We start from the raw sequence: 16,747 nt of genomic DNA on the forward strand, positions 1-16,747 counted from the left end.
CTCTCAGAACATTGTTTCCTGACACCTGGTGATAAATTTAGCTTTACCTTTGTCATGTTTCAACCTAAAACACACAAACGAAAAAAAAACATTTAGGCAAAATTCAACTGCCCATTACAAATTATGCAAACCATTTGGCCTAGCAAATGTTGAAAACAAACACATGAAGGGATAAAACAATGTCAAACACTATATATACAGTACATATATATATATATATACCGTATATATATATATATATATATATATATATATATATATATATATATATATATATAAACACTCTGACAACCATTTCCTTATGGTTTACTAAACTCACCAGGAAAATAGCATCAAGACAACCAGTTAGAAGTGATCACACTTTAAATAAAATGCAAAACTTTTGATTGCTACTGTATGGAAATTCAGGTGGGCCTTATGGATGGAACCAAACACAAATTGTGAAACATCGGCCCTTTACGCTCTTTGTCCTCCACTGCTGCTATTATTACAATTATTACTTTTAGAATTGTAACGTTTCTAATATGCATGAAAAATAAAATCTATTATTATGTACTTAGGCAAGAGAAAACATTGATACTGCTGTGATGGCTCTGAAGGAGGAGTTGAAGACTCGTTTATTAAAACTGCATAATACAAGGTATAGTGCTATGTGCATTTTGAATATTTGTACCTCCAGCATTTGTGTTACACTTAGATATTTTTTCTTTTTGTAAGTGCTAAATATTCCATCCTCCATGTAATCAATAGAAATGCAAGCTACATTTTAAATTTTTATGTCTAAGCAGTGGTGTAAGCCTCCACCACCATGTCCGTCAAACGTATGGGTCCCAGTAGCATTTTAGATCCTATAAAGACATGTGTTTACAGTACACATGTATAAGATTATCTCAGCACAAGGACATTTTGTAATACATCTAATTGTGGTACTTATTTTTATTCCAAGATCTAATGATTAAAATAAATACTTTGACTGTGGGGAAACCCTTTTAAGGTCAATGTAAAGCTTTACAAGATGCAAAAAACGCTGCTGTCCAAAAAGAATACAAATGCTTGTTTAACATTTGCCAGAAAAAAAACATCTATATGACACTAAAAACTTTTGAGATTATGTTCTGGGATGAGTCGAAGTTGCAACTTTTTGGAAAAAATAGGTCCCCTGATACAATACATTCCACCATAAAACATCATGCCACCATTCAAACATGCTTTTAGAGAACATGGATGAATTGTCATCATTGATGGAACCATGAATTCTGCTCGGTGCCAGAAGATCATAAAGGAGAATCATCCCCCCTAAGATTTTGACCTAAATGTTAAGAGAAATGTGGTTATTTAGAACAGTAATACAAAAGCAAGTCCTTTCTTGCATGTCTTAAATGAAACAAAATTTAGATTCTGGCTGGCCAATCAAACTTCTCACTTGGATCCTACTGACAGGGCCAGCGTTAGCGGCTGGCAGACTAGGCATCGCAAGGGCATCCAGCCAGTGGCATGCCGCTAACAGCGACACACCATGCAGCTGCTATTGGGACCGTGCATGAGGGGGCCCCTGCCCCAGTGCTGCCCCCCTCCAACCCTACATTCAACTGTATCAACATTATAGATGCTGATACAGTTGAATGAAATGATGGAGGAGAGTGCGTCAGATGATGGTCCCTCCTCCATCATTACCCTCTGCTTCTGACGCAGCGGATGCTCAATGATATCACTTCACCATGCTGTGCAGGGCAATGGAACTGCCGAGACACGCTGCAGAGACCAGAGGCAGCAGGGGAACGAGGAGGAGAGGTAAGCATTGTATTATTTTTATATATCAGTGAGTACGTGGTTGTCATAATAGTGAAGGACTATGGGGCTGGATTATATTCTATGGGGTGGCTGCATTACATTCTGTGGGGGTTGAATTATACTATATGGCGTGGCTACATTATACTCTATGAGGGGGCATTATAATCTATGGGGTGGCTGCATTATACTCTAAGAGGGGGATACATTATACTCTGAGGGGACTACATTGTATTCTATGAGAGGACTGCATTGTATTCTATGGGGTGGCTTCATTATACTCTATACGGTGGCTGCATTATACTTTATCGAGGACTATGGGAAGTGCATTATACTACATGTACTATATGGGACCTGCATTATACATTCTTAAGAGTGTTTTTTCCCAAGACCGCATTGAGGCACACAGTGTGCATCGCAGTTTTAGACTTCCAACCCTGGGAATGTCAAGGCATCATCGCAAAATCATTAACAGCAGCAGCAGTATAAATGGCATAAGCAATTTTTCCCTTCCCCCATGACAGCACACCTGAGGGGATCCACCCTACTGATAATAAAAGGGCGGTACCTCTTCCTTACTTCAGTTGGGTTTCCTGTCCTGACAGGGACCCTCGTGCTGAAGACGGCGGTCACCAGTCTACTTACCCACTCCCATCCCGGTGTGGAAGAACAGGCAGGGCCTGTGTGCTAGTCTTCAAGTGATGGAGGCGCCGTCCGCAGGTCCTGGGGCCCTCAGCGTCCGAGCAGGCGTGGGTACAGCACGGTCAGGAGTCCAGGGCTCTTCAGTGGCTGCCGCACTGCCCTTCCCCCTCTGCTGGTGTCCAGGAGCTCCAGGAGGGGCGGCTGCTTCGGGGTCGCGCACGTCTGACTTCACGTGCAAGGCACGCTGGGAATGGGTGTGTCCTTGTGACGTCAAGGTGGGCACCAGATCCAAGATGGCGGCACCCATGTAGAAAATGCCGGTGGGCTAAAACTATACCGGCAGCGTGGCGGGGGGAGAGACAATCGATGGGCACCGGAGGAGGCAGGGAGTGCAGTGGATCCTTCATAAAGAGGTATGACCACAGAAGACGCATTTATGCCCAGAGCTTCATCATGGAAGTGGGGTAGCAAGAGCAGCAGCAGCCATTACAGCATCAGCAGGAGCTCTCACCAAATGCCTTACCGAGCCACCAGAATACCAGGAGGAGTAGCCGCTCGAGTGGTAGGAGTGGCAGTCGTCCTGACCGGCAAGACTCCTCGACGCCCAGAAGGGATGTACGCGCATCTGATCAACTTCTGAAACCGGTACCCTTGACTGACAGCGGTAGTGAGTGAGTGAGTGAGTTCTTGGAGAACCATAGTCAACCTGAAGAAGCTCAATCAGTAGGTAGAGAATTGCTCCTTCATGATGGAGTCAATCAACACCACTATAAAAATCTTGTTCCAGGACTGCTTCATGGCAGTGATAGAGTTAAAAGATGTTTATTATCATATCCCAATCCATTGGGTGTATCGGAAGTACCTGAGGGAAGCGCTCTATGTCCAAGGTCAGGTCAAACATTATCAGTATACAACCCTTCCATTTGGCCTGTCTACAGCTCCCAGGGTCTTCACCAAAGTGATGGCCAAAGTAATGTCATACCTTCGATCCCGGGACATAGTGATCATCCCATACCTTGTCGACTTCCTTGTGGTAGGGAGGTCGGTGGCCCACTGCAGACATCAAGTAAGAGAAGTGACGTCAACTCATAGAGTTAGGATGGATAGTAAATACCCCAAGTCAAGATTAGAACCAGAAAAGGTGCAATCCTTCCAAGGGTTATTACTGGACTCCGAGCGACAGCTCTGCTTCCTGCCAGAGAGCAAAATAATCAAGATAAGGGACCTGACTCGTACAGCAATACAACAGCCAGCAATGACACTGAGGAACGCAATGTCCCTACTAGGCTCGTTAACATCATGTATACCAGCTGTAGGGTGGGAAGTTTCACAGTTTCACCTAAGACAGCTTCAGTGGGAAGTTCTGACAGCACCGAAATCATTCAAAGGACATTTCAAAGGAAAACTATAACTTTCCTTGGCTGTAAGAGATTCCCTAATCTGGTGGGCTGTAAAGGAGCATCTGACATCAGGGGTCCTGTGGCAAAAACCAGTTGAGGACATTATCACAACTGATGCAAGTGGTACAGGATGGGGAGCACACCTGAGATCCCACTCAGTACAAGGAACCTGGTCCTCACTAGAAAGGAAACACAGCTCGAATGTGAAAGAACTGTGGGCAGTGGAAAAGGTCTTGAGACATTTTCTCCCCTTGCTTCAGAGCCGCCATACTCGAGTCATAACGGACCATCGAGCAGTGGTAGATTATATCAACCACCAGGGGGGTCGAGGTCCCGGGGCCTCATGAAGGTATCAGATCTACTATTCCAGTTAGCAGAACAACACCTGTTATCTCTCTCGGCACTGCATATAAGGTGCGTCGTAAATATACAAGCAGACTTCTTGAGTCGCAGAGACTTGAGACAGGGGGAATGGTCCTTAAACCCTCAGGTTTTCCAACAAATAGTGCAAGCTTGGCTCAAATCAGAGATAGGCCTGTTTGCCACCTCACACAACAGGAAAGTCAGGAAGTTCTGCTCCCTAAATCCAAGGGAACATCCATTTGCAGTAGATGCCCTACAAATACCTTGGAAGTTCGCCCTATCCTACGTGTTCCCCCCGATGGCAATGATTTTGACAGTAGTCTGGAAGATCAGAGAGGATCAAGCGAGAGTAATTCTCATAGCTCTGTTTTGGCAATGGTTTTCCCTTCTAAGGCAGATGTCAATTACAGATCCATGGATCTTGCCAGAGGTTCTGAACCTGCTTACCCAGGGACTAGTGGGCCACTCTCAAGTGAAGGGCTTCCATCTGGCAGCCTGGAATTTGAGAGAGCACTACTGAGTCGCTAGGGATTCTCACCAGGGTTAGTCTCCACCCTGTTGAAGAGTAAGAAACCTATCACATCCAGAATCTACGGTAGAACATGAAAAAAGTTCCTAGACTTCCTGGGGGAACTTTTAGGGGATGTAGCTCTGGTGGGACCTATCCTAGAATTTCCACAGGCGGGGTTTCATATTGGGTTAGCAACTAGCACCCTCAAGGTTCAAGTTTCAGCCATGGGGGCCCTATATAACTACAACCTAGCATCCAATAGGTGGGTGTCCAGGTTCATGAAGTCTTGTAGTAGGTCTAGGCCGGTCATTATCCCGAAGATCCCTCCCTGGGACCTGAATCTAGTCTTCGAGGCTTGAGCCACTGCAGGAGTTATTACCAAAGTTACTCACACTTAAAACAGTATTGCTGGTAGCCTTAACATCGTCCCGTAGGGTGAGCGACTTACAGGCCCTGTCTATCCATATACTCAAATTTTTGAAGACAGAGTAGTTCTAAGACCAGATCTGGCCTATCTCCCCAAGGTAGTCCTTAAGTTCCATAGGAGTCAGGAGATCACCTTACCATCATTCTGCAATAATCCTAGGAACCTAGGGTAGCAAAAGTTCCATACGTTAGACGTGAGGAGGTCCATGCTACAATACATGTCCATGACTAGTCAGTGGAGGAAAGATCAGTCCCTATTTGTAGCCTTCCAGGGTAGCGGAAAAGGGTAAGGGGTAGCTAAAAGTACCATTGCCAGATGAATCAGGGAGGCCATTAGTTTATCCTACGCTGCAGTGGCTCCGGGTCCTGAAGGCATCAAGGCTCACTCCACCAGCTGTGGCTACCTCATGAAGTATCGATTGATCAGATTTGTAAAGCCGCTACCTGGTCCTCACCTTTGACTTTTTTCAAACACTACCGGCTAGATCTATCCTCCTCTGCTGGCCTAACCTTTGGTAGAATGGTGCTGCAAGCAGTGGTCCTTCACTAAGGTGTTTCATTCTACAAAAGTCTCTCAGGTGTGCTTTCATGGGGAAAGGGAAAACACCAAGGTTACTCACCGGTAGCTGTTTTTTCCAGAACCCATGACAGCACCCGTATATTCCCCCCCTTATCACTCTTTTGGTGTGTACTATAGTTTGGGTGTTTTAGTTCATATAATGTGGTGATAGTTTTGCCATGTGTACTGTTGTGAATTCCGCTCTTGGGCTCCCTCCGGTGGTTGTAAGTGGCATTTTTGCGAGTTCTGCTCTTGGGCTCCCTCCGGTGGTTTTAAGTGGTACTGCTGCTCCTTGGATTTAGTAGTCAGCAGCTGCTTCCACTGATTGTCTTTCTGGCTCGACTATTTAGCCTGGTTCTATCCTTCAGCCTGTGCCAGTTGTCAATGGTTCCTGGTTGGATTCACATCTCTCTTGGATTTCTCTGATATTCTGACCAGTTCAGCAAAGATAAGTCCTTGCTTTGTTCTTTTGCAGTCCACTTGTTGTGGACTTAATCTTTCTGCACTTTCTTTGTTTTTTCTAGTCCAGCTTGTCAGTATGGATTTATTCAGTTAAGCTGGAAGCTCTGGGAAGAAGATTTACCCTCCACACCTTTAGTCAGGTGTGGAGATTTTTGTAAACTCTGTGGTGGATTTTTCTAGTTTTTAATACTGACCGCACAGTATTCTTTCCTGTTCTATTTATCTAGTTAGACTGGCCTCCTTTGTTACATCCTGGTTTCATTCTGCGTATGTCATTTCCCTCTTCACTCACAGTCAATATTTGTGGGGGGCTGTCCTATCCTTTGGGGATTTTCTCTGAGGCAAGATAGCTTTCCTGTTTCTATTTTTAGGGGTAGTAAGTCCTCCGGCTGTGACGAAGCGTCTAGGGAGTGACAGGAACATCCCACGGCTACTTCTAGTGTTGTGTTAAGCTCAGGAACTGCGGTCAGTACAGGTACCACCTCCTCCAGAGCACGTCCCATGTTGCTCCTAAACCACCAGTTCATAACAGTACAACTGGCCAAAAATGAATTAAATGCATCTCAAAAGAAGGAAAAGGAAGTTCTGAGCCATTTTTTTTTCTGCAGTCTGTTTTGTCTTTTTTTTCCTCTTAATCTCTGGGTGGTTCAGGATTTTGGCGCTGGCATGGATGTTCAGGGTTTGTTTTCTCATGTGGATCAACTTGCTGCAAGAGTACAGAGTATCCAAGATTATGTTGTCCAGACTCCGGCTTTAGAGCCTAGAATTCCAACCCCTGATTTGTTTTTTGGGGACAGATCCAAGTTTTTGAACTTTAAAAATAACTGCAAATTGTTTTTTGCCTTGAAACCCCGTTCCTCTGGTGATTCCATTCAGCAGGTTAAAATTGTCATCTCTCTGCTACGTGGTGACCCTCAGGACTGGGCATTCTCCCTTGAATCAGGGGATCCGGCATCGCTTAATGTAGACGCATTTTTTCAAGCGCTCAGATTATTGTATGACGAACCTAATTCTGTGGATCATGCAGAAAAGACCTTGTTGGCCCTGTGTCAGGGTCAGGAAGCGGCAGAAGTATACTGCCAGAAATTTAGAAAATGGTCTGTGCTCACTAAATGGAATGAGGAGGTTCTGGCAGCAATTTTCAGAAAGGGTCTTTCTGAAGCCCTTAAAGATGTTATGGTGGGGTTCCCCACGCCTGCTGGTTTGAGTGAATCTATGTCTCTAGCCATTCAGATTGATCGGCTCCTGCGCGAGCGCAAAGTTGTGCACCATATGGCAGTGTCCTCTGAGCAGAGTCCTGAGCCTATGCAATGTGATAGGATTTTGACTAGAGCAGAAAGGCAGGGATTCAGACGCCAGAATAGGCTGTGTTTTTACTGTGGTGATTCTGCTCATGTTATTTCTGTTTGCCCTAAGCGTACTAAGAGGGTCGCTAGGTCTGTTACCATCAGTACTGTACAGCCTAAATTTCTCTTATCTGTGACCTTGATTTGCTCATTATCGTCATTTTCTGTCATGGCATTTGTGGATTCAGGTGCTGCCCTGAATTTGATGGACTTGGAATTCGCCAGGCGCTGTGGTTTTTCCTTGCAGCCTTTGCAGAGCCCTATTCCTTTGAGGGGCATTGATGTTACGCCGTTGGCCAAGGATAAACCTCAGTATTGGACTCAGCTGACCATGTGCATGGCTCCAGCACATCAGGAAGATTGCCGTTTTCTGGTGTTGCATAATTTGCATGATGTTGTTGTACTGGGTTTTCCATTGTTACAGGGACATAATCCTGTGTTGGATTGGAAATCTATGTCTGTGACTAGTTGGGGTTGTCAAGGGGTTCATAGTGACGTTCCTTTGATGTCTATTTCCTCTTCCCCTTCTTCAGAAGTTCCTGAGTTTTTGTTGGATTTCCAGGATGTATTCGATGAACCCAAGTCCAGTTCCCTTCCTCCACATAGGGACTGTGATTGTGCTATTGACTTGATTCCAGGCTGTAAGTTCCCTAAGGGCCGACTTTTCAATCTGTCTGTGCCAGAGCATGCCGCTATGTGGAGTTATGTTAAGGAGTCTTTAGAGAAGGGGCATATTCGGCCGTCTTCGTCACCATTGGGAGCAGGATTCTTTTTTGTTGCCAAGAAGGATGGCTCCTTGAGACCCTGTATTGATTATCGCCTTCTTAATAAGATCACGGTCAAATTCCAATACCCTTTACATCTGCTTTCCGATTTGTTTGCTAGGATTAAGGGGGCTAGTTGGTTTACTAAGATTGACCTTCGAGGGGCATATAATCTTGTTCGTATTAAACAGGGTGACGAATGGAAAATTGCATTTAATAAGCCCGAAGGCCATTTTGAATACCTTGTGATGCCTTTCGGGTTCTCTAATGCTCCTTCTGTATTTCAGTCCTTCATGCATGATATTTTCCGCAATTATCTTGATAAATTCATGATTGTGTATTTGGATGATATTTTGATTTTTTCCGATGATTGGGAGTCTCATGTGAAGCAGGTCAGGATGGTATTCCAGATCCTTCGTGATAATGCTTTATTTGTGAAGGGGTCTAAGTGCCTATTTGGAGTTCAGAAGGTCTCTATTTGGGTTTTATTTTTTCTCCCTCGTCTATAGAAATGGATCCTGTTAAGGTCCAAGCCATTCATGACTGGATTCAACCCACATCTGTGAAGAGTCTTCAGAAATTTTTGGGCTTTGCTAATTTTTATCGCCGTTTCATTGCCAACTTTTCCAGTGTGGTTAAGCCCCTGACCGATTTGACGAAGAAAGGCGCTGATGTGACGAATTGGTCCTCTGCGGCTGTTGAGGCCTTTCAGGAGCTTAAACGCCGATTTACTTCTGCCACTGTGTTGCATCAGCCGGATGTTTCTCTTCCTTTTCAGGTTGAGGTTGACGCTTCTGAGATTGGGGCAGGGGCCGTTTTGTCTCAGAGGAGTTCTGATGGTTCTTTGATGAAACTGTGTGCATTTTTTTCCAGAAAGTTTTTGCCTGCGGAGCGCAATTATGATGTCGGCAATCGGGAGTTGTTGGCCATGAAGTGGGCATTTGAGGAGTGGCGACATTGGCTTGAGGGAGCCAAGCACCGCGTTGTGGTCTTGACCAATCATAAGAATCTGATTTACCTCGAGTCGGCCAAGCGGCTGAACCCTAGACAGGCTCGATGGTCCCTGTTTTTCTCCCGTTTTGATTTTGTGGTCTCGTATCTTCCGGGATCTAAGAATGTTAAGGCTGATGCCCTCTCTAGGAGTTTTTTGCCTGATTCTCCTGGAGTCCTTGAGCCGGTTGGCATTCTTAAGGAAGGGGTGATTCTTTCTGCCATCTCCCCTGATTTACGGCGGGTGCTTCAGGAATTTCAGGCTGATAAACCTGACCGCTGTCCTGTGGGGAAGCTGTTTGTTCCTGATAGATGGACAAGTAAGGTAATTTCTGAGGTTCATTGTTCGGTGTTGGCTGGTCATCCTGGGATTTTTGGTACCGGAGATTTGGTTGCTAGGTCCTTTTGGTGGCCTTCCTTGTCGTGGGATGTGCGTTTTTTTGTGCAGTCCTGTGGGAATTGTGCCCGGGCTAAGCCTTGCTGTTCCCACGCTAGTGGGTTGCTTTTGCCTTTGCCGGTCCCTGAGAGGCCCTGGACGCATATTTCCATGGATTTTATTTCGGATCTTCCTGTTTCCCAGAAGATGTCTGTTATCTGGGTGGTTTGTGACCGGTTCTCTAAGATGGTCCATTTGGTACCTTTGCCTAAATTGCCTTCCTCCTCTGACTTGGTTCCATTGTTTTTTCAGCATGTGGTTCGTTTGCATGGCATTCCGGAGAATATTGTGTCTGACAGAGGTTCCCAGTTTGTTTCTCGGTTTTGGCGGGCCTTTTGTGCTAGGATGGGCATTGATTTGTCTTTTTCTTCGGCATTTCATCCTCAGACAAATGGCCAAACTGAGCGAACTAATCAGACCTTGGAAACCTATTTGAGATGCTTTGTGTCTGCTCACCAGGATGATTGGGTGGCTTTCTTGCCGTTGGCCGAGTTTGCCCTTAAAAATCGGGCTAGTTCGGCTACTTTGGTTTCGCCTTTCTTTTGTAATTTTGGTTTTCATCCTCGTTTTTCTTCGGGGCAAGTTGAGCCGTCTGATTGTCCTGGTGTGGATTCTGTAATGGACAGGTTACAGCAGATTTGGACTCATGTGGTAGACAATTTGACGTTGTCTCAGGAAAAGGCTCAACGTTTTGCTAACCGCCGTCGGTGTGTTGGTCCCCGGCTTTGGGTGGGGGATTTAGTCTGGTTATCTTCTCGTCATGTTCCTATGAAGGTTTCTTCCCCTAAGTTCAAGCCTCGGTTTATTGGTCCTTATAAGATTTCTGAGATTATCAATCCGGTATCTTTTCGTTTGGCCCTTCCAGCCTCTTTTGCCATCCATAATGTTTTCCATAGATCTTTGTTGCGGAGATATGTGGTGCCCGTTGTTCCCTCTGTTGATCCTCCTGCCCTGGTGTTGGTTGATGGGGAGTTGGAATATGTGGTGGAGAAAATTTTGGATTCTCGTTTTTTGAGGCGGAGGCTTCAGTATCTTGTCAAGTGGAAGGGTTATGGCCAGGAGGATAATTCTTGGGTTGTTGCCTCCGATGTCCATGCCGCCGATTTGGTTCGTGCTTTTCACTTGGCTCGTCCTGATCGGCCTGGGGGCTCTGGTGAGGGTTCGGTGACCCCTCCTCAAGGGGGGGGGGTACTGTTGTGAATTCTGCTCTTAGGCTCCCTCCGGTGGTTGTAAGTGGCATTTTTGCGAGTTCTGCTCTTGGGCTCCCTCCGGTGGTTTTAAGTGGTACTGCTGCTCCTTGGATTTAGTAGTCAGCAGCTGCTTCCACTGATTGTCTTTCTGGCTCGACTATTTAGCCTGGTTCTATCCTTCAGCCTGTGCCAGTTGTCAATGGTTCCTGGTTGGATTCACATCTCTCTTGGATTTCCCTGATATTCTGACCAGTTCAGCAAAGATAAGTCCTTGCTTTGTTCTTTTGCAGTCCACTTGTTGTGGACTTAATCTTTCTGCACTTTCTTTGTTTTTTCTAGTCCAGCTTGTCAGTATGGATTTATTCAGTTAAGCTGGAAGCTCTGGGAAGCAGATTTACCCTCCACACCTTTAGTCAGGTGTGGAGATTTTTGTAAACTCTGTGGTGGATTTTTCTAGTTTTTAATACTGACTGCACAGTATTCTTTCCTGTTCTATTTATCTAGTTAGACTGGCCTCCTTTGCTACATCCTGGTTTCATTCTGCGTATGTCATTTCCCTCTCCACTCACAGTCAATATTTGTGGGGAGCTGTCCTATCTTTTGGGGATTTTCTCTGAGGCAAGATAACTTTCCTGTTTCTATCTTTAGGGGTAGTTAGTCCTCCGGCTGTGACGAGGCGTCTAGGGAGTGACAGGAACATCCCACGGCTACTTCTAGTGTTGTGTTAAGCTCAGGAACTGCGGTCAGTACAGGTACCACCTCCTCCAGAGCACGTCCCATGTTGCTCCTAAACCACCAGTTCATAACAGTGTACTAACCAGGGGGGCCTCTCATGCTCTGTAAACCAACTGAAGCGAGGGAGAGGTACCACCCTAGAAATTGATGCCACTTTATCACAAATATGATTTGGAGTCATTGGGAGCATCAAGTGGAAATTTGACCACCTTGCCACTGAAACACAGTTTTATCGCAAACTATTTGGAGTAGGAAATGGGGCTTCCAGAGACTGCCATGTAGTTTTTTCTATATTTGCTACTTCGATGCTGGATGTTCGATTTCTATCTATTTCACTAACAAGTTCACCTTCAGCAGCAGCACTAGCTGAGGAGCGACCTCTCTGCACTGTGATACTGAGATAATGGCGCCAGCAAAAAAAGATGTTTGCCTTTTATATAGCCAGGGACATGTGATTTTGGCAGCCAATCACAGAAGGCCATGTGTCATGATGTTGTTGATGGTTTCTGTGCCCTGACTGGCTGCCAGAATCAACACACATAAAGTTAAAGGGAAAAAATGAGCGCACTGCTCCTCTAACCTCTCCACACGCTCTTCTAACCTCTCCACAACCACTCCCCTCATCAAATACATCCCCCCGACCCCTCCACTCCTCATACAGCATGACTATCCTAGCCAAGACAACAACAAAACCATTAGTGGAAACATGATAATTTACCGAACCGTGACTGAATTTTGCTGACTTTGAGTAAAAATGCTTGTGAAAGTGAACACAAATTCGAATGTGCTTTGTTCGTGCCCAATTTGAGATTGGCGAATGTTTTCTGAACACATTCGCTTTCTCTAGACGCGATGATGCCAAACGTGTACTTTTTTTTGTTTTGTTTTTTATTTTCAAAAAATTATTTATTTATAGGTGCAATATAAATGTGTGTGTGTGTGTGTGTGTATATATATATATATATATATATATATATATATATATATATATATATATATATATATTATATTTTTTTGGTATTTTTACAATTTTTTCCACTTTCTTTTTACTTTTTTACTTTGTCCCGCTATTGGACTTTTACTTTTTACAGACTGATCGCTTATGAAGCATAGCAATGCTATGCTTGTTACATCATGAACTGCTCATGACCTAGAAAGTTTGCTAGCTCTGGTGATTCGGATGTCATCATGATGACATTGGGTCACCATTGCAACGATCAGCCCATTGTGACAACGTCGTTGGGACGCTGATCCAAGGAAAGAGGTGGCTTTTACCCTCTGCTTGCTCTCTAAACGCTGCGATCTAAATTGATCACACATTTAGGGGGTTAAAATGCCAGTAGTGTTGTGGCACAGTTCCTGGGACTGGGTGCCAGGTGTCAACTGTCAGAATAAGTTGACACCCAGCGGCAATCCCACGTACACAGTCTCTGTGTTTGCGAAATCATCTGGACGTAACCATACGCCCAAGGTCGTTAAGTACTTAGGTCATAAATGGGTTAATGTGACAAATTATCAAAACTGAAAAAAAATCAACTAAAGAGGATTTTATGTTGTAACACTACAGAAGAAGGAGGCTCACTGTCTCTGTACGTGTTCTGCCAGAACAACTTGACATATGACAGAATCTAGACTGTATGACTTGGTTATAAATGATATTAACATAACCACTATAATAAATTATATAATAAATACTATAATAAATTATAGTGGTTACAGGCAATGGCAGTCAACTTGTATGTTAGAGGCTTAGATACTACAGATGGTTGGTTACTGCCGTCTTAGTACACATCTTGGTGATTACGGTAGTTCACAACAAAACTTGGTAACTTGGGTACCAATAAAGAAGGAGTTCTGTCTAAATCTCTCTCACTTGAGGGCTACATAATATTCATCTTTTACACATTTAGTTCTCCTGCATTCAGTTTTATGCAAAGTTGTAATTGGGCTCCCAAAGAGGTACATACTGAGGCATATAGAAGTTTTATTCTGCAGGACTCTGTAAGATTTGGCGACTGAGAAGATTGAGGTTATTGTCCCCTAAACTCATTGATTCTAGGGGAGAATATATTGGTACATACTGCTCCCCACATAGACCGACTAGAAGCATATGGTAATGATTGCAAATTATGCCAGAATTGCAAAGTTTTGATTTTGGGTAAATATACTGTAGTACTGTAGGTAACTAAATCCTTCTCATATTCCAGATGGACAAGCTTTTGTATCCATTTAAAAGGAAAAAACGTGCCAAAGGCATGGCAGGTTTTACTCAGTAAATTAAAGCAGAACTGCAAAATCATTACGCAACAACAGCAACCAGACGATCTATCAGCGATGTTAAAACTGGTGAGAAAAATTCCAAAAATGCTTATAGAATGATTTATAATTCATCCTGTAATAATTACGCATTTTTTCTTATTTGCAGATTACAGCTGCTAATCCAATGTAAAGTGGAATGTGAAATTTCTACTCCAAAATACAGAAACTTTGTAAAATAAATGTTTCTTACTATTGTACATTTTACATCGATATTGTTACATAATATTTTTACATTAAAAAAATAGTTGATGTTACATAAGAATACAGATCTAGCAAAGTACTGTAAGGGTATGATCATATGTGATGGATTTACTGCAAACATTTCCACAATTGGAAATCAACATTATATATTGGAGTGGGATTATTTCTGGAACATGAGTATGGATTTCTGCAAACTATATTTAAAACAATCAGGACAGTGGAAGAAAAGTGAACCGCATTATGAACGAGATAGAAATTAAACTCAATGCTTATTCATTTTGCCTCCAGAATAGCATTTTTTCCCATTGCTAAACATTTTCTACAAATGTGCTTTTTTGTTTTTCAAATTCCAATTAAAACATTTCAAGACCCACAGCTTGAAGCACAACAAGACGAACTCAATCTGAATGGTCAAAGCATTAATAGTTTACCTAAACAGCTTGTATTCCAAGTTAAAACATTATACGTCAACAGCATCAACATTAACAACATCTAACAGCAGCAGATGCAGCAAAGATCCTCCTGCTGCTTTCAACCACTTATATGCTGCTGTCAATATCTGATAGTGGCATTCGAAGTGTGCAAACTTAGGCTACTTTCACACTTGCGTTTTCTGCTGTCCGTCGTTGTGCAGCAAAATGACGTGTTGATGGACATCACGAAAATAGGGAAAAACATGTGTGACGCATCCAGTGTAATGACAGATGCGTCATCCACAAATTCCGGGAATTAAATGTCAGGGGACGAGAGAAAGAGAGAGAGAGAGAGGAAGGGAGAGAGATAGAAAGGGAGGGAGAGAGAGAGAGACTTTTTTCCGGATTTGAAAATCCTTCCATGCATGCTCAGAGGGGAAAAACGGGATCCATAGGCTTCCATTATAGCCGATGACGGGCAGCGCAGGATGCGTCGCTGACCGATTTTCCGACATGCAGAAAAAACGTTCCTATGAACGTTTTCTCTGCACGACAGACCGCTATTTTCCGACGGATCCAGTGCACGACAGATGGAACGGATGGCCATCCGCCACAATCCGTCGCTAATACAAGTCTATGGGAAAAAAATTTTCTGCATTCTCAAAAATCGACGGATTGTGACGGAAGCTGAAAGACGCAAGTGTGAAAGTAGCCTTACTTGTCATTTCACACGCTCTTCTGCCCCTCACAATGCGATCATTAGTTGCTGATGGGCTGCTATGGTAGCCGGTGGTCTGCTAGAGGCCTCTGTACCTGCCATGACACTGCTCCAATGAAGACCAGCCCGTGACTGGCGTTCATTAGAGATCATGATTTTTGATATATACTGCAACACTGTGATATTACTATAGTACTATCACAGATTCAAACCCCTTGTGGGACTAAAAGATAAAATAAGTAAAAGTAAACCTATTTGTTATTGTCAGGCCTGTAAAAATCTGGTCTGTCAAAATATAAAATTGATTACCCTGTTGAGTAAAAATTGTAACGGGAAAAAAAATATCAAAACCAGAAGTCAACAAAAAGTTGTATTGATATCAACATGTTATTAAAATTAACCATAACTTACCAGGCAAAAAAACCCAAGTCCTCACACAGCTCCATCGATGTAATGTAAACGTCACAGCTTTGGGAATCCCTGACTCTAAATAAACACCTACATGAAGCAATATAGAACTTATAGAGGAGTCATAGCTTAGACTTGTCTCAGGTAATTACTGCATTTTATGTATATATGGTTTTTCAGTCCATCGATGTTATCAGAGATGTTTTCATTTGCAGACAGAACCCAGAGATCTTGAAAATGGTGTGGAATTATAAAATAAAGTATATTAGATGTGGAGGGTAATTTTGTTGTGAATTAAAAATACATTTGTAAATTGTTCTCTGTGTGCAGATTTTGTTCTCTTTTCTTGTTCTTTCTATGCTGATATAAGTGGATCATTTGAAATTTGATTTCGCTGACTTGGACGAATATTTGCCAAAAAGTTTAACATACGGATATCTTTGAATCATTGAACCTCTTTTGAGCACGGGAATGCACATATCCTTTTTAATTTCCAAGTGACCTCAACTTATCTGACTGGTTGTAAATGGATGATAACTAAGCAGTGGCGGCCTGCAGCTTTTTTAACCTGACACTGCAGTTTCAGACTTTGCAGGCTACTTATATTGTAGCAATGGCATTATCAGTTTTTTGTTTTTTCTAACAAGAAAATCAGGAGAAGGATCTTTCCCAAGCAGCTATAGCAGAATGAGAATCTAAAAAGGTTCCACTTCTGCTATAGCTTTCTTAGGCTACTTTCACACTTGCGTTTTTAGCAATCCGTCGTTTTGGGAAAAAACGGATCCTGCAAATGTGCTCGCAGGATGCTTTTTTTTTCCCCATAGACTTGTATTATTGAGATTTCCCCAGCACGCTTGGGGGTCCTCCGAGTATTTGTAAGTACTCGGAGATTTAGTTTCAGTGCCGCAGCTGAACGATTTGCATCTGTTAGCAGCATAAGTACATGTGGGGGTTGCCTGGTTGCTAGGGAATCCCCACATGTACTTATGCTGGCTAACAGATGTAAATCATTCAGCTGCAGCGCTGAAAACTAAATCTCCGAGCACTAAAAAATACTCGGAGGACACCCGAGCGTG

At 43.4% G+C, this 16,747-nt stretch overlaps 1 protein-coding gene across 3 annotated transcripts in view; it reads left to right on the forward strand.

The window, feature by feature from the left end:
• The window catches only part of LOC143793224 (uncharacterized), a 420,556-nt gene extending 404,612 nt beyond the window's left edge, over window positions 1-15,944 (forward strand). For all 3 annotated transcript variants that reach the window (XM_077280004.1, XM_077280005.1, XM_077280006.1), the window contains 3 exons: window positions 561-640; window positions 13,820-13,958; window positions 14,038-15,944. In XM_077280004.1, coding sequence (XP_077136119.1) covers window positions 561-640; window positions 13,820-13,958; window positions 14,038-14,061 — 243 coding nt within the window. In that variant the 3' untranslated portion in view covers window positions 14,062-15,944. The remainder of the gene's footprint in view (window positions 1-560; window positions 641-13,819; window positions 13,959-14,037) is intronic.
• The last annotated feature ends 803 nt before the right edge of the window (window positions 15,945-16,747 follow it).

Source organism: Ranitomeya variabilis, chromosome 1 (genome assembly GCF_051348905.1).
Source record: "Ranitomeya variabilis isolate aRanVar5 chromosome 1, aRanVar5.hap1, whole genome shotgun sequence".
NCBI lineage: Eukaryota > Metazoa > Chordata > Amphibia > Anura > Dendrobatidae > Ranitomeya > Ranitomeya variabilis.